Source organism: Trichoderma harzianum, assembly GCF_003025095.1.
Source record: "Trichoderma harzianum CBS 226.95 unplaced genomic scaffold M431scaffold_2, whole genome shotgun sequence".
Classification (NCBI taxonomy): Eukaryota; Fungi; Ascomycota; class Sordariomycetes; order Hypocreales; family Hypocreaceae; genus Trichoderma; species Trichoderma harzianum.
This window is the reverse complement of record NW_020209250.1, coordinates 1,729,844-1,753,249: the sequence shown is the minus strand read 5'-3', so window position 1 is coordinate 1,753,249 and position 23,406 is coordinate 1,729,844. Positions and strand designations below refer to the sequence as shown.

The following is a 23,406-nucleotide window of genomic DNA, read 5'->3' as shown; positions in this document are numbered from 1 at the left end:
TCTTCTTCAGCGAACCGGCTAGTCAGGGCAACAAGCTCAAGTAGCGCCTCGTGGGGGGAACAAGACGAAATCGGTAGTTCCAGCCTCGGTCACGTGGGAGCCTTTACCGTCAGCGCCACTGGACAAGGAGAAGCCGAGATCAAGAACTCCCTCTTTGAATCTTTGCCTTTAAAGAACCGCCGTGGTATTTCTGCCCCTTCTGATTTTCTGGGGTTTGTCTCGTGTTGGGAGGCCCCTTGGAGTTTGGGATTGGAGATCGGCGTCGGCATTGAGCGTTGCGCGCAATCTGCAGACTGACTCGACACTATCGCGGCATCACTTGGCCATCGCGACTCGGCAATCCACCAAATTCTACAGCGCTTGTCGAGCATGACGGAGGGATTGTCATCACCTGCTTTGCAGGTAATCATATTGGTATGCTTCTTACTTCCTTTCTTTCTTTTTTTCCTCCCCTCTATCATTTTGGTTTTGTGCTTGCTTGCTTTTTCTCGTATTACCCGTACGCGGATCCCCATGACTTCTCATAAACCTCATTTCGCATCACCTCCTCATAGAGGCGATGCTCCGTCGGACTCGAAATTGAGAGCGCGCAGATCGGGTAATTTGGCCGTGGCATTTCCGATCGGGATGCGTCTGCCGCCAGGGGGTCAGTGCCCCAGATCAAGGGACAGCCAGCCAAACACCCCTCTGCATGAAACGTCTAGCTAGGTCAGCTATTGTCTGGCCACAGTCGTTACCCCATTGGCACAGCTTATCGTGGGGCAGCTTCTCTATCTGACAGCTCAGCTTACACGCATGCCATGAGACCATGTACCTTGTTCTGCACTCACTGGAAGCTATCACAACCTCTCACAAATGGATGCGCATCAGATATAGCATAATTGCTCACTCTTATACAGGGTTCGGGAGGTGGTCCCCAAGAATCAAATACAACGGCGTTTCTCGTTCGCTCAGTACCCCTCAACTGGCGCAAGGGTTCAATAGTGGCCGTTGACGGAGGCGTTCACTTGTCAGCCATCACTCGTCTCATCGAAGAGGCCTTGCCAGAGTCACCGCCGCCAACACCGACGCCGTCGTCTGTTCCTAGTCGCCAAATATTAACCACCGGTCCCTTTGCTGGCCTGGAACTGCCGTTCACCACGGCTGCGGCAAATGCTGCTCATGTGACACGCACCCTCGTCGACACCTATCTCATCACCCACCCGCACTTAGACCACATCTCTGCCTTTGTCATCAACACGGCAGGCTTGCCCGGTACTCGCCCCAAGAAGCTAGCAGGTCTTCCGGGCACTATCAAGGCTCTCAAGGAACACATATTCAACAATGTCATATGGCCAAATCTTAGTGATGAAAATAATGGAGCCGGTCTCCTGACGTATCTTCGACTGGTCGAGGGCGGAAGTCCTGCGCTGGGTGAAGGGTATTTGGAAGTGTGCGACGGGTTGCTCGTCAAGACATGGAGTGTGAGCCATGGCCACTGCATGGAGAAGCACTCACACCGTGGTTCCTTCTGCCACCCAGCGCCGACTCGTCAAGGTAGCCAGGATGGGTCAAGTATACCGCTTCGACGTGATACATACTACCCGCATGTTCACGACTTTGCAGCTCAATTCGCCCGTCGCGAAACTTTCAACCATCTTTACCCCCCTACATCCTTCTCACGGCGCCAGAGTATGATGCCCCAGGCTGCGCTTGGCATTGCCACGCCCATATATGGAGGAGGGGGAGACTTTGAACCACGGCCATGCGTCAACGACTCAAGTGCGTACTTCATACGGGAAGAAACATACGAGCGCGAGGTGCTCATTTTTGGAGACGTGGAGCCGGATAGCCTTTCTCTCAGCCCGCGGAATCTACTAATCTGGCAAGAGGCGGCGCCCAAGATCGCATCCGGAAAGCTGGCGGCTATCTTTGTCGAGTGCAGCTACACTGACGCACAGCCCGACGAGCGGCTATTCGGTCACTTGAAACCCGCCTATCTCATCGAGGAGATGCAGGTTCTAGCAAACGAAGTAGAGGCCGCACGAAAGGTCCGTGCCCTTGAGTCTAAGAAGCGCAAGCGGGACGCCGAGGAGGACGTCGAAGTTCAGCGGAAGAAGGTGCCGGTTGTGACCATGCAGAGCCCGGGGTCTGATGACCCCGTATCTCCCAAGTCGGCCAATCCGTTCAACATGCCCAACGATTATTATTTCAGCGCCAAAGAATCCGATTCCGAGACACCGCACATCGCCACCCCTACTGGGGAGCTATCACTAGACGAGTTTGCGGTCGACGGCTCGATGATACCTCCGCTCACGCCCGCTATCACTGCTGCCGCCGATTCTGCTATAAAGAAGCCCCTTGAAGGTCTCAAGGTTGTCATCATTCACGTCAAGGAGACGCTAGCAGATGGGCCGCAGGCCGGTGACTCAATATTGCAGCAGCTGATCGAGCATGAGCGGGGAGCACAGCTGGGCTGTGAGTTTATCATTTCCAAACCGGGCCAGAGCTTTTACTTTTGATACCTCACGGGTCATCTGATTTTCTATCTTCCCCTGTTGAATTACTAGCATTTTTATGTTTACTTCATCTGGTTATGGGGAGTCCTTGGTTACTGGACAGTGGTTGGGAGGGGAGTCTTGTTGACGATTTTTGCAATGACCTTTGTTTTGAGGTCATCAGTATGATTGATATGACGAACACGTTTTGTATACCACTGCGTTTGAATAACACGTTGATTGTTTTTTTTTTTTTTTTTTAATTTCTTTATCGTGCGGTGCCTTTGCTCATTTGTGCTCATTAATCCGTGATGCTCCTTTTCTTCGGAAAAGGCCTATACGCAATCAGCGTCTTTTGTTGTTATTTGCTTCCATTCAAGAGCTTCTCATAGCCTTCAGCACCGCCAAGGTCAGCCTCAAACTGCGGCCTTGGTATCTGCAGAAGATCAGTCGTCTTGGAGTAGATGACGCCTCCCATGCGACCAATGGGTTTCAAGATCTCGGGATAGAGCTCATCCTTCTTTTCGCTCAGTGCGTCATTCCTTGCCCAGAACCGAACTCCTTCAAAAATGACCAGCCATGTGGACACTCTCCCTGGATTTGCTCTACTTTCAATCTCCTTGATAGATTCCACCTTGGCTTCGATGCTAAATATCGCCTCCTTCACTCGCGGCGCCTTGACAGTCTCACATGAATAGTCTGCTGTCAAGCCGGAGACACCCCATTCAGACGTCCCGTAAGGAGCGTCTATGCTGGTCGAGTTGGCGGCCTCGATGTAGTGTTCCGAGATGATGTTGATGACACACTCCCCAGAGTCACGCACATTGACAAAGGAATCCCTAGGCCCACTTGGGGGATGCGCAAATCCGACAGCAAAGGTAGGCGGATCGTGGGTGAAGACGTTGAAGTAGCTGAATGGAGCGAGATTGGCTTTGGTACCGTCGGCGGAGAGGGTGCTGATGAAGGCGATGGGGCGCGGGGCGACGGCGGAGATGAGGAGCTTGTAGTTGAGCCATGAGGCTCGATCCTCTGCTTGGGGGTCGATGAGTGTGTGGCTCTGGGCTTTTTCGTCCGGGTTGGAGGATGAGGGCGATGCTGCGTTGAGGTGGTTGCTGCCCTGGCCGAAATTCCAGTCCGGGTTGGGGTTTGGGCCTATACGAACTTGGTTCGGGGTGGTAGCTGAGGGGGCCATTGTTGAAAGATGTCGGGCTTTTTGTTTAATACGAAAGGCTACAAAGAAACGACTACTTCGAGAGAGCATGGCAAAGACGACAAGCGGGTTTCAAAACTATATATACCCAGGTACTAGTATATATATGCAATCGGTCGAGTCAAGGAAATGCCAGGATTCAGCAGTTTGTGGAGTCGTAGGGTTCGGTGTGTGGCGCCCCATGCCATATCAACTTAGCGATGCAGATAGTCGCCATCTTGATTCATAAGCAGAGACATGGGAGTGTCCCCTTTCAGGAGATGCAGATAAGACGCAGATGCAGATGGTATGAGACGATTGGACATTATTTTAACGAGGCAAAAGTTCCCAAACAGGCTGCATGAGTAATCTATCACTAACCAGCCATTTGGTCGATGGCTGATTCATATATTGGGAATACGACGATTGCTAATTTTGGAGAGATCTGGCATAACTAATGGGACCATTTGCCTATATGGGTACCAAGTATGGGGACTGCCTCGGTAAATCTTAAAGAGGGTCAATAGAGGAAAATAGCCCTAGCGAATGCCATGCTTGGATATAGGGCTGCAGGGAGCATTGGCCCAAGCTCATCTACGCAGTGACACGACCGTATGAACTTTGTGAGGCTTAAAACACATGGATGGGTTATTTCAAGCTTGATTGAAGAATATATACTCGTTGGAAACTTGGACGTTTCTACAGCAAAGACGGGAGGGGGTTTATATGGACATCTTCTGTCGTAGCTGTGAATTAAGTGCCATGCCATTAAGTGGGATGCCGAGCAAGATCTTTTACAGTGTACTATACAACCACATTGGAAGTAAGCGCAGCTTCGCTACGAAACACCTACTGGCACCTCTTAGTAAGAGAGTCAGGTATCAGATAGCCCAGATGAAAAAGAACAAATTCCAAATCGAGATTTGAAATAGGGCTTCTGAAAGCAAGATGCAACTTTCGTTATGTAAGCACATGAGCGCTTGTATGAGACATACCTATATATAAAGTTTTAGTGGTCCAGTGTTCAACAAGTTCACAAAGCAATTTGGCGCAGTGGAAGCGCGCCGGGCTCATAACCCGGAGGTCGCACGATCGAAACGTGCAATTGCTACTCGCTTGTTTCTTTTTTTGGTATTTTTACCCCGTTTTATTCTGCTTTCATGTTCCTTTGTTCGTTTTGTTATCCTTTGTATTTCTTTTTCTTTTTGTTCCCCTTTATTACAAAGACACAATTGGGTAGAAAGAAAAGGAATGCAGCTTTTTACCAACTGCTTTGATCCTGTTCTGACTGTCCAGCAGACAATTCACACATCAAAATTCATTTACGTAGTATATCGCCAACATCTAGATTGCGAACAACGGATGTCTTTAGCCGCCCACTGGTTTTTTTTTTTTTTTTTTTTTTTTTTTTTTTTTTTTTTTCTCATCTTCTACTATCTTTAACATTATTGCATTGGCTTAAATATCTCTTCTCGTACTTCATATTACACCGCCTAGTTCTTATGGCCATCCAAATCTAACTCTAGACCGCCAACCTTGGAATACAAAAGCTTCGTCGCGATTGGCAGTTGGGGCGATTTCTTATGAATTGGGGTTTGCGGGCCAGCCACCCCCTGGTCAAACCTTGAATTTCCTCTCACCTTTTTGCAATTGATATGCTCTACATGCACAACGCAGTCAATTGGCACGGGCCAAAGCCGCAGGCCTTATTTATCTAGAAAAAAGAAGAATTAGGGGCTTCCATCCAGGGTAGGGACAAACCAACTGGCCGCTAAAAAGTTCGTTGTACAACCACTTACTACAGACAAGTGCGGTGACTGCATGTGCACAGTACCTCAGACCCCCCTGTCATCTACCTGTGTTTAAGTTTAGGCACGTAAATCTGGCCTTGTTCACCGTCCCACATAAAAGCACGTCGATTCGCCCCCCTTCGAAGCTTTGCGACATCCAAAACACACGACAATTGGGAACTTGGGCTTCATAAATGCAAGGGTAAGCGAGTCGAGCCTTGCAGTCATGAAGATCGAGTATCTGGTTGTCGGGGTTCTATCCCTGCTGACTCCGCTGGCAGCAGCATGGAGCAAAGAAGGTACGGAGCATATTAGCAGGAGATCCCGCGAACGCTGGCCTTTGCAGAACTGACGAATCGGCTTTGTCCAGATCGTGAAATCTTCCGCATCCGCGACGAGATCGCCGCGCACGAAACCGATCCCGCGGCCAACTTCTACGATGTCCTCGGCGTGACCAATTCTGCCTCGCTCGACGACATCAACAAGGCCTACCGCAAGAAGTCACGGCTGCTTCACCCCGACAAGGTCAAGCAGCAGCTCGTCGCCGAAAGGGCCAAGACAGACAAGAAGAAGGGTTCCTCCAAGAAGCCTTCGCAGTCAGAAGTCCGCAAGGCCGTCAAGGAGGCGTCGGAGCGCCAGGCACGTCTCTCGCTCATCGCCAACATCCTCCGTGGCCCTGCCCGCGATCGCTATGACCATTTCCTCGCCAATGGCTTCCCGCTGTGGAAGGGAACCGATTACTACTACAACCGATACAGGCCCGGGTTGGGAACGGTCTTGGTGGGCGTCTTCATGATGGGCGGAGGCGCCATCCACTACCTTGCGCTGTACATGAGCTGGAAGCGACAAAGGGAGTTTGTGGAACGCTACGTCACCTTTGCGCGAAACGCCGCCTGGGGCAACGATGCCGGACTTCCTGGAGTCGATGCTTTGCCTACGCCGCCTCCTGCCCCTGCCCCTGCTCCCGAAGAGGATGAAGCTGCTGCCCCGCCCCAGCCTAGGAACAGGCGCGAGAGACGCATGCAGGAGAAGGAGAACCGAAAGGATGATGGAAAGTCCTCGTCCAGGAAGGCTCGCAAGGCTGTGACCTCAAAGAGCTCGTCGCAAGGAGCATCTGCCTCGCCTACTCCTACTGGTGTTCGTAAGAGAGTCGTTGCTGAAAACGGAAAGATTCTCGTGGTTGATTCTCAGGGAGACGTCTTTCTGGAGGAGGAGGATGAGGAAGGCAATGTCAATGAGTATCTTTTGGACGTAAGTATTCAAAAATACCCCCTTAAATCAGAGACAGAGGAACCCAATTGCTAACGCACATATCCACATAGCCGAACGAGCTTCTTCAGCCTACGTTCAAGGACACCGCTGTGGTTCGTGTGCCTGTCTGGATCTTCCAGTCAACCGCTGGACGTTTCTTGTCTAAGGGCAGTGTGGACGCTGAGACTGACGAGACCGCCGAGGAGGACTCTGACGTTCCCCAGCACACGCCCCCAAGCTCGGAATCAGCTGGTGAGGACTTTGAGATTCTCAGCAAGAGTACGGATTCTCTGAGCAAGGTAAAGACCTCTGGCGCTCAACAAGGAGGAAAGCCCGTTAAACGCAAGACCAACAAGAAGAAATAAATGCGGAGGAAGAGAATTGCAGTGTTGGGCAATGGGTGTTGATAATGGAGTTTTGATGAATGTGAAAATGAGACGATGAGCATTTTGTATTCCTTACGCACTTATCACTCTGTCATGTGAGAAAGGGGCCGGTGGATATGACCTGGTACATGATTCCATGATTCTATGGACTAAATATTTAGGCGAGGACAGGGGAAAAAATAGAGTGAGAATTCAATGACTACGGTGTATTATCGGAACAAGATATGTCGGTTTATGTGAAAATTCGGACCCTTGTGCCATCTATTCAATCATCTTTTTCTTTCATTTCTTGGTCGAGAGATCAATCTATTACATCATCTCGCAAGGAAAACAAGTTCTGCATTACTTCCTCGGCCTTTGCGCGCACAGCGTTGTGGTACATGACGTTTGTCTCAAACGTCTTCACGTTCTTGACCAGTTTCGCCGTGTTCTTGGCAAACTCGTAGTCCACATACATGTCGGGGATGTAAGAGGCCGCATAGACGGGAACTTCATTCTCGCGCAGCTGCTGGATATCGTAGAGTGCCGGCCAGTCAGAGGCAGTGGCAAGTCGCTCAGCAGCAGCCTTCAAGGGAATGAGCTCCGGATAGGTGTCGAAATGGAAAGGGAAGATCATCTCTCCCGAGAAGAGGAGCGGCTGGCCGGGGGCAGTGGACGAGGTGGCGGAAGTGTTGTCTCTGCTGAGCCAGGAGAACTGCGGGAGAGATTGGCCAACGCGGTGGGCAGACCAGTTGGAAACGCTGCCGGGCCCATCGCAGTAGATGGCCTCGTGAAGGATGGCGTAGATGATGTTTGTGTCGAAAGCAGTAAAGGTCTCAAGGGGAGCGAGAGAAGCTCGCGTGAGGAAGCCAAACTGGTCAAGCGAGGCTTTGAGCTGGAGAAGAATGGTGTGGACCTGGTCGACGCCGCCGTGGCCGCCAAAGGCAATGCCAATGGTCAACAGACGGGGCACCGTCAAAAAGCCTCCTCCGGGCAAGGGGAGGCCCTGTTGGCCGCCCTCCTTCTCGATATGTGTGGCGATCTGGCGCAGGGTCTCTGCGTCATCCGGGAACTTTTGGTAGTAGGCGGCATTGCGCTCGATGGTTCTCTGGAAAGTTGCCTCATAGACCTGCTCGGCGGTTTTGCCAACGGGGGCAAGGCCGCCGGTCAGGAAGACCTCGCGCAGGCCTTCAGGGTGGAGAGACAGGTAGGAGATGGCGATGAAGCCACCGTATGACTGGCCAAAGATTGACCACTGGGCCTTGTGATCGGGCAAGCCATCGGTTAAGAGCTTTCGAACAGCTTCGCAGTCGCGGACGGTGTTGTCCTGACGCATGAGCTTCAGGTAGTTTGTCTGGACCTCGACAGCGTTGGGTCCATTTCCTCCAGGCAGCCGGGCAAGCATCGCGGTAGAAACAGGAGTGCTCAAACCGACACCTCGATGATCCAGAAACAGCACCTGGTAGCCTCGAGACAGTGCGGTGCGCGTCAGGGGGTGATCTTGAGGCTCCCGGTTACCAAAGCCTGGGCCGCCCTCGAGATAGACGATCCAGGGCTTGGGAGAGGGAAGCTCGTCGGGAGGAAAGATGGGGACCTCATGCTTGGTTGCGCTGCGGCCGAAGAGGGTGATTGATCCGGCAGATGGGTTGGCATAGTCTAGAGGAACCTGGAAGAAGTGCTCGGTGACGAGAAGCTGGCCAGGGACGATGTGGCTTTTGCTGCGAAGCAGCTTGGCCGCGGGGATGGCGAATCGCTGCAGCATGGTGGCGATGTTGACTTTGAGTTGAGAACAGTGAAGATGAAACTAGGCAACTTTGTGAGCTTGAGCAGATCGAGGGCACAGCTGAGTGCGAGGGGCTTTGGAAGCCATCAACCTCACCCCGCCAAAGCAATGTCCGATGATGTGCATGTACTGACCTACCTTATGTACGACCTCTAGTAGTATAATATGTCTCTGCTTCCCTCACTGCAAGACTATTATGGCTCGTTCTTCCACCCTACTGCGGAATTTTAAGGATAAGATCCGTTTGTATGTATTGACGGACTCTTATCTCCATTCGATGACCGTTGAGATTACGAGGGGGTGGAGAAATTGGGTGTAAGCTGCCGTGTTATGTCATTGGTAGACGGCATGTGGCCACTTTGGGCCGTTGTACCGACACAAACCATCAGCCCGAAAAGCTGGCAGTGAATCCGCTACTATTGATGCATTCTTATCTGTGGATAGGTATGCCGCATGTGTTTGTTACTGCGACTACAGTCTGGCTCATAAAGAACTTTATCGCAGTGAATCATTGTTCCTCTAGCTGTGATTGCTATGCGCGTGGTGCATATTCTGTGGTTGACAACTCGCTGTGCAATGATGTCATGGCCAAGATGATACTATCCCATGAAGATTCTTGTTCAAATTATATCTCGGATGTGTAGCAATAATTACGAAGCTGGTGGTGATCCGGTTTCTTCTTGAAGAAGCCCGCTTACCTACAAAGTAGGCTCAAATATGAACACACTTGGTATCTAGTTCTACAGGCAATGTCCTGTCTTCAAATATCAACCTGAGATGATGAAGTCGAGCTATGATGATATGATGTGTTTGCAGATCGCCCTATCTTGCCAGTCTCCTTCCTTCTCCATCCCATTCCCAACAACAGCCCAAGTGACCTCGTGGACTGTCTAGGTAGCTCCCGTCGAAAGGCAGTGCCTTCGCTCTACCTTCCGAACATAGTCTTCCGCCTCCTGAGGATTCAGTCCAAACGCAAGCTGTGCCATCTCATGTACCAGATCTTCATCAGCTGCAGGCAGACGACCGATGTTCATAAAGCAGGCATATATCCTCGAAGCCGGGCTGTCGACGGTAGTGGTGAACGACCCTCCTAGCTGCCGGCCTTTCCCTTCAAGTTCGCGCTCCGCATCCCGGAACTTTTGGACATAGATTTTTTTGCGCAGCATCCTGGCGGCACACGTTACTGTACGCTATGTGATTCGGATCACGCAGAATTTCCTCAGTCGGGCTCAGTAGTGGGAAAGGCATGGGGTAATGGATGACCTGCCAGGGTGCTGTCTGAGCGAATTCCCAGTCGATGATGGCAACGAAGTCGAAGTGCTCGTCCACCAGGATATTCTGTGTACCAAGGTCCATGTGATTAAAGGGGAAGAATTCCTCAGTGGCGCTCCTCCCAAACAGATCGGTGGTCTCCACGATATCGAGAAAGACAAAGGCTCCTAGACGAGTGGCTGTATTATTTGTTGCGGCAACTCCAAGAGCGGTGAAATAGTCAGACGCCCTTGAGAACGGCCCCAACTTCATAAGTTCTCCGGCAGCCAGCTTCCCGATAATAGGGTCTCCAGTTTCGGAAACAGAGCAGATGGTGCCAATCTGGGGATAGGCCACAGTCGCCAGCTCCGCTTGCACAGTTGTCCACTGGGCAATGATGTGTTCTTGTGTCAAGATCTAGGACCATTTAGAAGCCCAATCTACCCATTGAGTCATCGGAACAGTTTCTCACCGGCAAATCACAAATATCGAATTCGACGTCTTGCAGAGTGTTTCCATAGAATCCCTCTATCAGCATGTACGGAGCTCCAACAATAGCAGCCTGTCGCGATCCCATGCCTTCGCAGGCGTATACACGCGGAAGAGAAACAGCGTTGAGTCTCAGCCGGATAAACTCCATGGCCGCGACCGCACAGCCAATCGAGTATGCCACATCTTCCTCACTAACCGTCACTGGGATGTCAGGGTGACGGGGCAGGCGAACTCTGGCAATGACGATGCTCTTGTCTTCCGCAACCATTTCGAAGCAGATCCAATACTGGCCAGCAGAAAATGGTTCGCTCATAGTGAGCTCCTGGCCCTTGATGCGTTGGGCATGGTGTATGAGCGCACTCTTGTCAATTTTGATCAATGCCGTCTGCAGTCGCTCTTTCATGCCATTGTAATTCCAGACATCAAAAGAAGTCCATCGTTTGCTCGGTAGCTCTCCCGGAGACTTGCTTGCTGCCATAACACAAATCTTATGAGCTCGGGACTTTTATGGGGGGCGGTTGAACATGTGGGATTCAATCTCGAGGCGCTGAAATCAGATTCTGAGGCCCCTACTGGTGGAGGAGGATCATGACCAACAGCCTGAGGCACGTTGGCTGTGATGTATGGAATGACGAGACATTGGATCCAGTGTCTCGGGTTGTTCACTTCCCAAACGATTCATCCTCGCATCGGCGGTGATGTGTTAAAAAACCCATCATGTCTGGGGTGAGGCTGTTCATTTCTTTTCACGTCTGTGACTACCACCGGTTGTGACATCTGATGTCAAGAAGCTGGGCTCAAATCCAGCCCCGCTATATCGTATCGTACGTTGATGTTTGTTACCGGCGAACCGAAGCTCCCGACCTTTGCCTAGCCTTGCCAAAATCATAGTGCTTCCCGGGTTGGATCTTTGATAAAATTGGCTCTAAATAGCAATGTGGTGAGTCCATCTATCATAATTGAGTCGTATTGTCCAGAAAACAGGTATGAGTACTCCGTACATGTACATACATCATCGACAGGTATAATCCTTGCTGACGAATCATTCCCACGAGTTCGTCACGCGCTTTTGCGGCACCGCAACCCGCAATCGGCCAAAGCGCGCCCCGCTTCAGCCAGTTAAAACTCCGGCCTTGCCTCTGAGCCTCTTTTTCTTCTCCCTGTTTTTTCTCTTCCATTTCTGTTTTCTTTCTTCTTCTCGTGGCCAAGTCTCCAAAAAACCTGAGCCATCCGGAATGGCAGATTTTCATCTTACTCAGACCGTAGCGGACGCTTTCAACGCGCTTGCGGATGAGGTTCAGGTTTTGACAGACCGAAAGACAATACTCGAGCATAAGCTGCGTTTTGCGCACGAGCAGGTAAGCCTCAAAAAAGAGCTCTCTTTTTTCTTTTTCTTTTTTCTTCAACATCACTATATGTGCCCCTTGCATACACACAGCCTTTTGGGGACTGCCAACATGATGAGATATCATTAGCTCTAGATCAATAGCAGCCAATGCTGCCGGGATTGACAACCTTTTTATCACTGATCCGCATTGTCCCCCTTTCATTTTTCATTCTAGCCTAGCTAGAGATTCCTCGAGCTCATCTTGCATCTTGATACATTGTCCGTGACTAACACGTCGCCTGCTCTTATAGTTCCAGTATTTGGCCGATAAATATGCGCCCGCTACACCAGAGATAGCAGAGACTTTGGCAAAGCTCCAGCTCCCAGCGCACACCTCTGTCGATGATACTTTGCCCGTGCCCCTTCCTAAGCAAAGCTCTCTGCAGTCCCAGCACCAGATTGCTCTCATCATTCGTGACGGACGCCGCGCTGCAAACAAACTGGTCGCCTCATTGGGTGAAGCCAGTAAAACCACAGCATCATCCAGAGACACGCTATCTCAAACCTCCCACGTAGAAACCTCCATGTCGACTGCTCTGGAACAAGATTTCACCGTTGAGGGGAAGAAAGGCAACCTGCAGTGTCCCTTTGCTAAGGATGCCGCTGCTGGTGCCGACCAAGACCGGGAGCCTGAAACCGGCCCGGACTTGGCCCCAGACCACACTGAAGACCCTATTTGTGTTGCCATGTACGAAGAAGAGACGTCTCAGCAAGGCGCCGTAAACGGAACTCAGGCGAGCAAATGCCCTATCCGATTCTTAGACAAACACTCCCCAGAGGAGATTGCTCATTATGTTGAAACGCACAAGCACGAGCTGCCTCGCAGCCACGAGGTCTGCGTGCGGAGATATCAGCGCAACGAGGATCAGATTAGGAAATTGGATGCAAAGTATGGAAACATTGTGAGCATGATTGAAGACCTGAGCCATCTCCACAAGCCGATGCTACCTGACGAGGAGCACGCACGCCGCCCAAGCGATGCCACGAGAACTTCAGCAGACCGAGTAGAGAGCTGGGCGCACGCCGTCAGCTCAAGCACGGACCCAGAAGCCCCTGCTGAGCCGCCAGCCGACATAGATGAAGACCGACAAAGTCATTTCGATCGGCCGCTGAAGGAGGTTCGAGTAGGAGAATCACCAAGCCGCCCCTGGGGCATTTCCGTGCCCGTCTATCAACAATCTGGCAATGGAGGAGGCCATCCCATGTCGCCGCCCCCCGCGCCCGTGCGAATGCCGAGTCCTGTACAGAGCACCCAAACTCCTGCGAAGCCAGCTGGGAAATGCCCTTTCGGCCATGGAGCTAAGCCACCTGCTTTTACCGGTCTGAACATATCAACTTCACCCAATCCCCAGACTCAGAATGCTCCAGCCCCGAACACCGCCCAGGACCCGGCACCTTACACCCCAACAAAGGCGCCTCATGAGCATAATCCTGTTCAAGAGTACCGTACTTCTATTCCGCAGCCTACCTTTATCAATCCTGATATATCGAAGGCGCCAAACGCTCCTCAAATGGTTTTCACCGGTCCTGTCTTTATTGGGTATCCAATGGAACAAGCCATTCAGTTTATGAATCAGTATCAACAACGTTGATAATTGACTTTCATATTGTTCTCATTTTCGACATTATACTCTGTTACACTTTTTATTCAGCAGCCTTATTCGCAGAGGACCAACCTCAGCATTGCTTGTTTACGATTTTAGTCTATTCGGTCGGTTCTCTATAGCGGCGGCGTTTTGGTTTTTATTCTTCTTGTTCTTTTCTTACTGGGGCAAAGATGGTATTGCCCAGGGGCTTTTCAGGGATTTTGTCTAAATGCTGGGTGAATATTGAGCTTGGGTCTCTTTGATAACATGATTGTGAGCAAGCGACTATTTGATGATTTTACGACACATGGGGTTTGGGTTCGAGCAAGTTATAGTATAACATAGAATGGAACAAGAGCTATCGTATGCTCCGATTTGAATATTGATATTGATTCTTTTATTGATCATCCGATAACCTGCACGCCTTGTGAAACACATCAACGCCAGTGCTCTTATTCTATCACGTAAAAATTCGTTATAAACAAAATCATGACATCTTTTTTTTCATAACCCCTTGTCCGTGTGTAGTCTAGTCTTTATTAAGCTTTGTCAATTTCGTGGTAACGTCTTCTTCATCATCATCATAGGCATCGCCCCAACCATCATCCCCCTGGTTGTCCCACAGCGAAACGTCATCATCACCCATGACATCAGCCGCGTCCTCGGGATCCATGAGGGTATCGTCCGTGTCCTCATAGCCACCGATGCCCTCCTCCGCGGCATTGATGGTGGCCTCCTCGCGGGCGAGCTCCTCGGCACGGGCCATGGTGCGGCGGTAGATGATGAAGCCGGCGGCAGCACCGATTGCGCCGCCGATGATCATGCCGGTGTAGTTGACGATCTTGTCGCGGAGGGGCATAGCGTCGCCCTGTTCAGCGATGATGGCGAGACGGCTGCCAATGAAGATGTGAATGAGGAGTTTCGGCCTAGAAAGACAATGTCAGTTAACTGGTGTTGTGACAAAGATATGAAAAGATTTGAGTCTTACGTTGACAATGCTGTTGAGATGACAAATGATAGAGGTGATATGCTCGGGATCGTTGCAAGGAAGCCGTTGCTCAAGCTAAAAGGCAGCGGGCAGAAACGAATGCCCGTCAAGTAGAGGATCCCGTCCCTACGCAGAACCTGGCCGAGCGCAACAAAGCGGTGGTCGTTTCCAATCAGCTTGTTGACATGGCCGCTCAACACGGTTCGGCAGGCCATAAAGGCAGCCAGACTGCCGATAATGCATGCCGACGCAGCAATGGGCCAGCCGTTGGGGAATCCGTAAACGAAGCCGGCGATGGTATTGGCGGTCGAGTATCCTATAATGGGCGGAACCGAGGTGACGAAGATGAGCATAAAGGCAATCAGCCAGCCACCGGGAATCTCGCGCCACGACTTTGACACCGTCGCCAGCCAAGCAAAGAAGGCCTCCGAGTACAAGATGGACAAGATGATAAACGTCCACCCCAGCAAAATGACGAAAATAACGAGCGACCGCTGCAGCAACGACATCTTCCAGAACGCCGCGTACATCTTCTCGCTCCATCTGAGATACGTCGTCCATTGGTCGCGCACCCAGCCCTGCGCCCCGGACGATATCCGCTGCGACCGCGAAATGCTTCCCGAGAGGCGATGGCTCGCATCCCTGCGAGACCAGCGCTGCGGGTGCGGGAATCGGGTTTCCGACGAGGACAATGGAGGAGTCTCCGACGAGGGAGAGGAGGGTGTTGGAGAGACGCTTTCGGCCCTCGGGGGCTGATATTGATCCGCCATTCTTGTGCTTATAGCTTGGGGTTCTGCCTATTCGGCCTTGTTGTTTCGTGGTCGTCTGAGGGGTAAAGCAGCTCGGTGCAAGGATAGGATCTGTATATCCACGACGTCTTCGTACAACCGAATCGAATAAAGCAGATATCGTCAAAAAGATGCAAAAGAAAGGATGAAGTCGAATATGCGAATATCGAAGGCCCCCAAAATATTATCCTCTATCCACCTAGCTCTCCATTCCGGATCCAACAGAAAGACAAAAATATCGTGTAAAAAAAGTCAATGTTGGTTTTGAGTTGGCTGGCGGATCGCTCGGTCGATATTATCGAGATCGGAAGTGCTCCGACTCGTATTTCTCCCTGTGGCGAGCCAAGTCCGTCGGCGCACAACCAAAGCTTAAGAAGAAGCGAAACAGAAAAGAAAAAAAAAAGGCGATTGATATAATTGCGATGGACCTTTTGCGAGGAAAGAGAACGATGAATCAAAGAGGATCAAAGGGTTTGGCATAAGCTTTGAATTCCTCGTCATCTATCGGTGGCGGTGTCGGTCGATAACAAGGTACCTCGCATGTACTTCTGCGGCCCATCTTTCAAGACCCTGAGTGCTGGTACCTGTGCGTGCACCCGTATCCTGTACCTGAGGCGCTGTATTCCCCCCAATTGGATGTCGATGGGGCGTAGCTCAAGGAACTGTACTTACGTCAGCCCCACTGTCACCTTAAAGGCTTTAAAGGAACGGCCCTTGTTGTATAGTCCACCAATGGGAGCTGCTTCTGTAGAAACGTTGCGATCCGTGAGACTACCTAGTAGGAATTGCTTGATACATTGGCTGTGTCAGCCAAAATCATGCAACCGCCAGTAAGTATGTAGACAGTCAATATGTATGTGATGATGCTGTTAAGCGTGTATCATCACGCTCAGTATTGGCTGGGGAACAATGACCGCTAGCAGTGAATAAATAACACATCATTCACAAAAATCAACGTGCCGGGACAAGAGTATATAGTTCAGTTCTTCATGAGATACGCTCTACCTAACTCTCTTCCTCCAACTAGGTAGTCCTTCACACTGCCTCCTCCTTTTTTTGCATCGGTTTTTAAGTCTTTTACTTCTTTAGTTCTCGCGTTGTCATCGGCGGCTGCTTGGACCCTTGGGAGGGTCCCTGACAAGCAGTCTGACTTTGCCATCGCCAATCTCGACCCCTTGACTGAGAATGTCGACTGCGGCTTTGTCTTCGTCGGCCCCATCTCTCGCTAGTGACTTGTCCCAACTGCTGGCATCCACTCCCAAGATGCCGCCCATGCTGTTGCGATCTCCCGGCACAGAGAACTCGCGGTACGCATATCGCCACTCATTCAAGAATGCGCGGATTGCTTTTCCCACCTTATCCTTGCCGTTCTTGCTGTGGTGGCCAGTTCCGGTGATGGCGTAGACAGGCCTACCTCCCTTTTCGTTCTCTAGGAGGACCTTTTCCAAGTATTCAACGGCTTCCTCTGGATGAAGGCCGTGGAGGTCGACATATACCTCTGACATGCCGTCCAAATTCTTGTTTCGCTCCTCGTAGAGTTCGCGGGCTGCCTCCCTATGGGCCTTTCTCATCAAGTCATTCTCGCTCTGGCCACGGAGACTAAGAGCCTTGGCGGCTCGGGCATCGTTGCGGTTCCATGCTTGAGCAGCGCTGGGATTGTTGTTGTTAGAGCTTCAATCCGGTTTGTTTTCAGAGCTATATAGACATACCTTTGCAAAAACTTATTCCTGAGGCCGCCATGCTTTATAGCATCCTGGCGGGCCTTGAGATATGCTTTGTTGGCGTGCTCTCCGGTTTCCAGCCAAGGAATGTGCTTGGGGCTAGGAATTGCGAGCGCTGCAGCGCTGTTTTCGCCATCTCTGCCGACAGTGCCGTTGCCGTTGCTAACGGGCTTGCGCACCTCCAGCCTTGGGGATGCGGGTGGGTTCATCTTGACAATATCCGCCAAAGAGCTGGGGGTGCCGTTCTCCTTGTGGCCGTGCCCTCCTCGCTTACCGTGATGCTTCTTCCCTTGCTTTGCAATGGCCGATCCAAGAGACGGGAAGGCCTCGTTGTCGTCAAGGGCTGGGGCGACAGCATGGTTTTCTTTCACCTGATGTCGGCTTCCAGGCCTCGATCTAGGTCGCGGGCTCTCGGCTCGCAAGGATCGCAATCCTGGAGATGAGCCGATTCCAAAGGCAAAGTTGGGACTACCAACAAAAGCTCCATGCTGATCGGAGTCACCAGACTGCAGGGAGGGAAACGAGTTCATATCCTGAAGCATCAAGCTGCTATGGCTCCTAGTAGGAGTATTCGTGCCGCTCTCCAGCGACATCTTGCTCACAAGCTTGGTTGGGTCGTGCGAGAAGATGCACGTTTCGCCGGCCAGGCAATTGCCCATGACCCAGTACCTAGGTTGATAAAGTTAGCAGGTTTGGACTTGGAAGTACCCTGTATGATTTTGTGCGCTTTCTGCACTTACTTGCACAAGTGGTTGCTGAGATCATGACTGAACCGGCAATCTGCGCGCAGACACTGGCCAGTCGACATGTAAAATTTGCAAATGACGCCAGCCTTTTGGTTCACCGGGGTGGACGGGCGACCCTCTGCAGATATTGACTTGCCAATGAGAACATTCTTGGGCTCATCAAGTCGTACGCCGCCGTCTTGCGGAACCTCCATCATGGACGTGATGGTTGCACTCAAATCGTAGTTGTGCGCCGCAAGGGCTGATTCGATTTCGTCATCAGTTCTCGTATGCCCCAGGATCGACCTGAGCATATCGTAAGGCGACATGTCAATTTGCTGCGAGGACATGGACGAAAACTCAGGGGCGGCGGCATTGAGGCTCCTGGTAGTGCCCACAGACGAGGAGAGACTGATGGTGTCATCGTTGACCAGCCAGTCGACATTCTCGATCTGATATTCTCCGAGAATCTCGGTAGCGGGGGTGGGGTCACTGGCAAACTCATATGCATTGAGATTTGGGCTATGGGGGATCACGGGGGTCGCAAGGGCCAGGCGAGGAGAGGCCCGTGGCGATCCAAAAGGAGAAGCTGTGACTGATTTGGTCCTGCCAAAAGTAGCGGGGATGTATCCAGGCGGCGCAAGAGGACTAACGGCCAGCCGTGGCGAGCCTGACAACGGAGTGCCACCCCTCCACGAAGCTGGAGATGGTCGTCGCAAGATGGTCTGACGGATGGGAGGCGGTGACGTTGAGGTCCCTCCGCATTCACGCCATCGCCACATGACATCGAGGATGGCGTTATCCAGAGACATGCCAATCAGGTTGGTTTCTTTTTTGAACAGCTCCTCTATTCTATCCGTCTTATCTTCATCTTCGAGCCTTGGGTCCTGCAGGATGGGCAGGCACATCTCGTAGTGCTCGTCTAATACCATGGTTGCGGTTGGTTGGACCTGGCGAGACAGACCAGCTCGAATACTAGAGTATGTATATATATATGTTGCAGGTCGGCGAGGTGTTCTACTCGGTAGAGGATCGTTGTCAAGGCAAGGCTAAAAGATCAACGCTTGCGATCGAAGTGGTCGTAATATATATGGCCGAATGGTGGGGACCAGTGCCGAAGAGTAGAGAGGGAAGCAGGAGCTTCGGAAGTGGTTATAAATAGAAGAAGACAATGAAGCTGAGAATCAAAGCGCGGACCGATTGTAAAGAAAGAACAAAGCACAAGCTCCTAAGAAGAGGTGTTGTCAGTGTTTGCTGAGCAATAGGCAAAGTATGCTTTCATAAAGGTCCGATTATCAAAGCTACCTAGGGGTAGGTAGCCATGTATCAGAGTCACAAGCACTCACAGCTGCGAAACTATTACGAGACAAGGATGACGATGAACAGTGAATCAGAACTGGATTTATTATAGACGGGAGAAGCCGAGAATCGAAGAAAGAATCGAAGAAACAGAGAGGCCAACAAGCGGACACAAAGGCGCGTGGACGGTGAAGAAAGGGCGGAGAAGGGCAGCAACGAAGCTTACATTGCGTCGCAAACTCCGGCCCAGCAAAGACACTTTCGTAGAGAAATCGTGCGCCGCACGAGCTGTGCCGATGGCGAGCTGCTATATCGTCGCTCCCTCCAAAAGGCCCTGCTCCGGTCAAGGCAGAGGATGGCAGAGGATGGACAGACGGCGAGAGAGATGAAGGAAGGGTTGACGCTGACCAGATGGACGAGACTCGCGACAGGTCTATGGTGGAGGCGAAGTTGGTGGCCCGCCCCTTGTAAGGTGGCCCAGTAATAAAGCCACTAGCTGCCCGGGCGGTCCTTCGGGGGGTTTTTGGGTACCTAAAGGCTAAAGCTGGACAAGGTACAGGTGCTTTGGAGGGGGACTGCCGGACACTTCTGGGGTATTTCTTTGTGCTTCTGCCACTTGTTCTTGCGGCCGGGAACTTGTTGGGACAAATCAAGTTGGAGCAACATATCAAGATCGATTGAAACAAAGCTGTGAAGAGCCGCAATGGCGTGCTTATGGCTACCTTGTTGCTGTTGCTACTGCTGCGGTCAACGGATGGTACCTTGAGCGCTAACTTCCTTCACGTACTACACATTCACTGTCTTATTAGCTCCAATGTGCAGTTGGATGGAGGCGTCTCTGGTCTGTTCTCCATGCTCTGTTCTGTGCTATGTTGGCCTTCTCTCCTCTAACTAGGTACTATAAGCCAGCTCCTCCCCCCTTTCTACCAGCAGCGTACTGTAGTCTAGGTAGGTCAAAAATCCATTCAGCAGCACAAAGCACAGGTCCAACAGCTACATCCATGGCCGCGGACGCTAGAGGCTCTTTCGCGGGTGCTCTAGCATGAACAGTCACAGCTAACTTGCGGTGCTAACAACAGTAGTGCCGAGTCAGTGAGGTGCCAGTCCTGGGTTCCGCCAGCGGTGATTGGAGGGAGGCAGATTACATGGATGGACTTGAACGTTGCTTCTGCGGGTGGCTTCTCTTGCTGCAACTCACTCGGAAGCTGTGCTGTGTGGTGACGTGGTCGGCTGTTGCTTTGATGTGGGCATTTCGACGATTTGATTTGCAACCAGACGTGATCCCCCTTAATCCCACCCGCTACTACCACTTGTGCTGCAGGTGGTGCAACTGTTTGATACCCTCTAAAGGTCATCCCCTGGACCCTCTGCCTGAAACTCTCCATCCCATCGAATCTTACGCCTTGACATCTGGGTAAATCGGGTGATTAGCGTCTGCTTCCTTGGAGCCCAAGCGCCAGTTGATTCACCCCAGTCCAGCCAGCACCGGTCCAGCTAATATCAACCCCAACTCGGATATCTAGCCCAGCACCCTCATTCGCATCTCCGTAGTGCTGCCACTTCTAAATCCGCCCGCATGGCAAACGGTCATTCCGAATCTTATCCCCAATTGTGCCTCGCATCAGCTGTCAAGAATCGGGGCAAGGATGCCAGCATTGATTCCATCTTTAGCTCGTGTTCACTATCACCCAATTGGCAATTGCCCGCAATGGCTTGGGCAATTAGTATTCACTGCCAGCGCCACAGGTCTCATGGAAATTAACCTAGGTATATCCCTATTCCGCGGTCAATACTCTGTAGTCAACATGTGTCAGGGATGCCTCGTTGCTTACAAAATAATCACATCACAAACAATAGAGGAGCCATGCAGAATCAACCCTGTAGAGCCCCGCAAAGTTCAAGTTGTCGTGCATACCTACATGCCCAGTGCGTTGTACTCCGTATACCCACACCCACAACGATTCCTCTATCTACATGCCGATACTTGCAATCTACAGATCGCATGTTATATGCGTATACTTGCATGCCAGCTCCCAAGATATTCATTAATCGTAGATATAGTGCCCATCTATACATAGACTGCCATTACGGGATCTCATCATCATCATCGCCTCCAAACCCAAAGCTAAATCCTTCTGCTTGCTCTTCATCTCGTCCCACTGCCGTATCCCACTTTCTCTTTTTGCCATTCTTCTTATCAGCCAGTTCTAGTGCCTTCTCCAGAACGTCTGGGTAGTCTTGCTTGAGTCTGGCTGTGAAAAGGCCAAAGGGATCTTCCACGTCTCGCGAGAAGCCAGAGACTTGTTCCGGCTTGTCCCTTAGGAACGACAAGACTTCGGAAACAAGGTTCAGGCTGGGAGACTGAGGAACAAAATTCTGAGTCAGGGCAATGCCCTTTTCAATGTTCACCACGAGATGCCACCATCCACTCGGAACATGAAGTATCTCTCCAGCATTACAGATGCCCTCAACACACTCAGGCATGTGTCTCGCCTCGTCGTGGAACGTGAGCAACCACTCAGCAATGCTTAGGGGGCTTGTTACTTCGCTGCTGTCTGAAGATACGTAAACTCCGGGTACCTGGGCCGTTGGCGGAAACATGATCCAGTATTTAGCCCCCTGAATCACGGCATTCCACGCACTCGTCCCGTTGGGGTCCTTGTGGAAAGTAGACCCGCTTCGTTCGGGCCCGATAATCAACCACCGGTGAGCCGGCCGCTCGTCTCCCAGAACCTCGAAGAGATCTGGTCCGAAGCAGTCGGGCCGCCAATACGAGGCACCCTCTGAGTGTCCGACCTTGAGCTCCATCTTCTCAGCGAATTTTCGATCGAACAAGTAGAGAGGGCTTTCGTCTCTGTTCCGATTCATATAATCACAATACTGTGAAAATGTCCAGTCCACCGCTTCGGCACGAAACTCAACGTCGGCGAACTTGTCGAGTAGGGAATCAATGGTCCACTGGGAGTAAACTGGCCATTCTTGTATGCATTTCGTCAAGACAAAAGGTTGCTCAGTCCATCTTTCAGCATACTCTTCATATGTGAGATTCTCAAACCGGCGAATCTGATTAGCTTTTGGTATCCCTGTGACATATTTTGCCAGCTCAATATTGCTGCAGGCAAAAGGTCGATGTAGTACATCGGAAAAGACGTTGCTGCAGTCAACTTTTGCTTGCCGATCACTGTCAAGGCCCAAGACGGTCGATCTCCATGATCCCCGCCAATTAATAGATGAGCTGCTCGTCGATTGAGATCTAGAATTTATTCCACGTTAGCTCATGTCATAAATGACCTAACCCTATGGACCACGGATCGCCATTGGAGTTATATGTGGACTGCTGAATATCAGGCACATATAAACAGAGTTACTACGTTGCCATAGAGATAGAGATGAGTTGCTTGGGACGACAGCACTTGTTTCACGAGCACACATATGGGGTAGGTTTATACAAGTAAATCATGGCTAAAACTTACCGAAGATAAAGGGCTTTCCATAGTTCTTCAGAATGGCAGAAGGCATATAAAAACTTGCATGTAGACCCAAGACTCAAAAGTGAACTTTTGTCAGATCCCTCGAGAACAAGGGCAAGGATCTCATCGGGTAGAACTGCCCATGTGCCAATACTTCTTCGGGCATTCGGCCCCGTGGCGAGATACTGGTTTCCCAGGGGTTTGACTCCGAGATGGTGAGTTGGAATTGAATCAGAATGGCTGTCGCCAATTGAGTCGCTGGCTTCGTGTGAAATTGCTGAAGGCATGATGCTATTCGCGACAAAAAAAAATTTGACCGATTTTTGGGCACTGAAAACCCTGTTGTCCAGAATTCGAGCTGAAGAAAGCCAAATAAAGTGTATATTTTAATTTGGTCAAGTAATAAGATGATATTTGCTATTTCCAGCAAAGGAGATCAAGATTTTTTGGCCTGCAAGTACAGCTGGTCGTGCGGTGTTGACAAAAGTTGTTAGTGGGCAGATTCTTTCTTCTCTGCCCAATGGCTGCTGTCGTGCCGAGTAAAATGGGGCCATCACAGCCAGAATACAGGCACAGATAGGAAAGAATCCCGTTTTGGTCACCTCAATTCTGCGATTTGTGATTTAAAAAGGATTTTATTAGAACTTAAGTGGTATATAATTTTACCAATGGTTTATCTAGGCCGCTGCTCAATGATTTAGAACATTTATCGGCATGAACACAGCTGACTTTGTACCCCGTCGTCTTATAAACTGCTTCGCGCGGCATCACGAGCATTGGTACGTACCGCCTAGCACCAGCGTTCAGCCCGTCTGCTTCCCATATCCTTACTAATCCCGATCCC

At 51.0% G+C, this 23,406-nt stretch overlaps 9 protein-coding genes and 1 non-coding gene across 10 annotated transcripts; 4 read left to right on the top strand and 6 right to left on the bottom strand.

Moving 5' to 3' along the window:
* Positions 1–369: 369 nt before the first annotated feature.
* Positions 370–2,501, top strand: M431DRAFT_74093 (hypothetical protein; the record flags this gene model as incomplete). The annotated part of the gene is made up of 3 exons (XM_024922191.1): positions 370–414; positions 900–1,671; positions 1,729–2,501. 3 exons carry the CDS (start codon positions 370–372, stop codon positions 2,499–2,501), a joined length of 1,590 nt encoding a protein of 529 aa, XP_024778751.1.
* Positions 2,502–2,709: 208 nt separating this feature from the next.
* On the bottom strand, positions 2,710–3,819 carry M431DRAFT_504031 (hypothetical protein). The gene has a single exon (XM_024918397.1). The coding sequence runs from the start codon at positions 3,667–3,669 to the stop codon at positions 2,839–2,841; it is 831 nt and encodes a 276-aa protein (XP_024778750.1). The 5' UTR covers positions 3,670–3,819; the 3' UTR covers positions 2,710–2,838.
* Positions 3,820–4,705: 886 nt separating this feature from the next.
* On the top strand, positions 4,706–4,777 carry M431DRAFT_t42. Its single transcript has one exon. It is a non-coding gene; the product is annotated as a tRNA-Met (tRNA).
* Positions 4,778–5,682: 905 nt separating this feature from the next.
* M431DRAFT_478197 (hypothetical protein) lies at positions 5,683–7,072 on the top strand (the record flags this gene model as incomplete). The annotated part of the gene is made up of 3 exons (XM_024915648.1): positions 5,683–5,755; positions 5,803–6,707; positions 6,779–7,072. 3 exons carry the CDS (start codon positions 5,683–5,685, stop codon positions 7,070–7,072), a joined length of 1,272 nt encoding a protein of 423 aa, XP_024778749.1.
* A 5-nt stretch (positions 7,073–7,077) lies between these two features.
* Positions 7,078–9,112, bottom strand: M431DRAFT_294397 (hypothetical protein). The gene is made up of 2 exons (XM_024914116.1): positions 8,990–9,112; positions 7,078–8,876 (listed from the first exon to the last, which is right to left on the bottom strand). Exon 2 carries the CDS (start codon positions 8,832–8,834, stop codon positions 7,395–7,397), a length of 1,440 nt encoding a protein of 479 aa, XP_024778748.1. The 5' UTR covers positions 8,835–8,876; positions 8,990–9,112; the 3' UTR covers positions 7,078–7,394.
* A 633-nt stretch (positions 9,113–9,745) lies between these two features.
* On the bottom strand, positions 9,746–11,548 carry M431DRAFT_527659 (hypothetical protein; the record flags this gene model as incomplete). Its single annotated transcript, XM_024920715.1, has 3 exons — positions 10,579–11,548; positions 10,035–10,523; positions 9,746–9,991 (listed from the first exon to the last, which is right to left on the bottom strand). Exons 1-3 carry the CDS (start codon positions 11,074–11,076, stop codon positions 9,746–9,748), a joined length of 1,233 nt encoding a protein of 410 aa, XP_024778747.1. The 5' UTR covers positions 11,077–11,548.
* Positions 11,549–11,780: 232 nt separating this feature from the next.
* M431DRAFT_504027 (hypothetical protein) lies at positions 11,781–13,957 on the top strand. The gene is made up of 2 exons (XM_024918396.1): positions 11,781–11,956; positions 12,237–13,957. The coding sequence occupies exons 1-2, from the start codon at positions 11,834–11,836 to the stop codon at positions 13,575–13,577; spliced, it is 1,464 nt and encodes a 487-aa protein (XP_024778746.1). The 5' UTR covers positions 11,781–11,833; the 3' UTR covers positions 13,578–13,957.
* A 347-nt stretch (positions 13,958–14,304) lies between these two features.
* On the bottom strand, positions 14,305–15,329 carry M431DRAFT_50494 (hypothetical protein; the record flags this gene model as incomplete). Its single annotated transcript, XM_024918544.1, has 2 exons — positions 14,305–14,497; positions 14,560–15,329. Coding segments are annotated over 2 exons (963 nt in total), but the record flags the coding sequence as incomplete, so codon positions are not given.
* Positions 15,330–16,447: 1,118 nt separating this feature from the next.
* M431DRAFT_74365 (hypothetical protein) lies at positions 16,448–18,725 on the bottom strand (the record flags this gene model as incomplete). Its single annotated transcript, XM_024922214.1, has 3 exons — positions 16,448–16,997; positions 17,057–17,737; positions 17,809–18,725. The coding sequence occupies 3 exons, from the start codon at positions 18,723–18,725 to the stop codon at positions 16,448–16,450; spliced, it is 2,148 nt and encodes a 715-aa protein (XP_024778744.1).
* A 2,198-nt stretch (positions 18,726–20,923) lies between these two features.
* Positions 20,924–23,034, bottom strand: M431DRAFT_504024 (hypothetical protein). The gene is made up of 2 exons (XM_024918395.1): positions 22,566–23,034; positions 20,924–22,345 (listed from the first exon to the last, which is right to left on the bottom strand). The coding sequence occupies exons 1-2, from the start codon at positions 22,847–22,849 to the stop codon at positions 21,178–21,180; spliced, it is 1,452 nt and encodes a 483-aa protein (XP_024778743.1). The 5' UTR covers positions 22,850–23,034; the 3' UTR covers positions 20,924–21,177.
* Positions 23,035–23,406: the final 372 nt, after the last annotated feature.

Excerpts from the sequence above, each read along its gene's own strand:
- M431DRAFT_504031 (XM_024918397.1), bottom strand. The coding sequence starts at position 3,669 with ATGGCCCCCTCAGCTACCACCCCGAACCAAGTTCGTATAGGCCCAAAC.
- M431DRAFT_504027 (XM_024918396.1), top strand. The coding sequence starts at position 11,834 with ATGGCAGATTTTCATCTTACTCAGACCGTAGCGGACGCTTTCAACGCG. Across the intron at positions 11,957-12,236 it reads TGCGTTTTGCGCACGAGCAG|TTCCAGTATTTGGCCGATAA; the intron begins GTAAGCCTCAAA and ends CTGCTCTTATAG.
- M431DRAFT_294397 (XM_024914116.1), bottom strand. The coding sequence starts at position 8,834 with ATGCTGCAGCGATTCGCCATCCCCGCGGCCAAGCTGCTTCGCAGCAAA.
- M431DRAFT_504024 (XM_024918395.1), bottom strand. The coding sequence starts at position 22,849 with ATGCCTTCAGCAATTTCACACGAAGCCAGCGACTCAATTGGCGACAGC. Across the intron at positions 22,346-22,565 it reads TGGAAAGCCCTTTATCTTCG|ATCTCAATCGACGAGCAGCT; the intron begins GTAAGTTTTAGC and ends AATAAATTCTAG.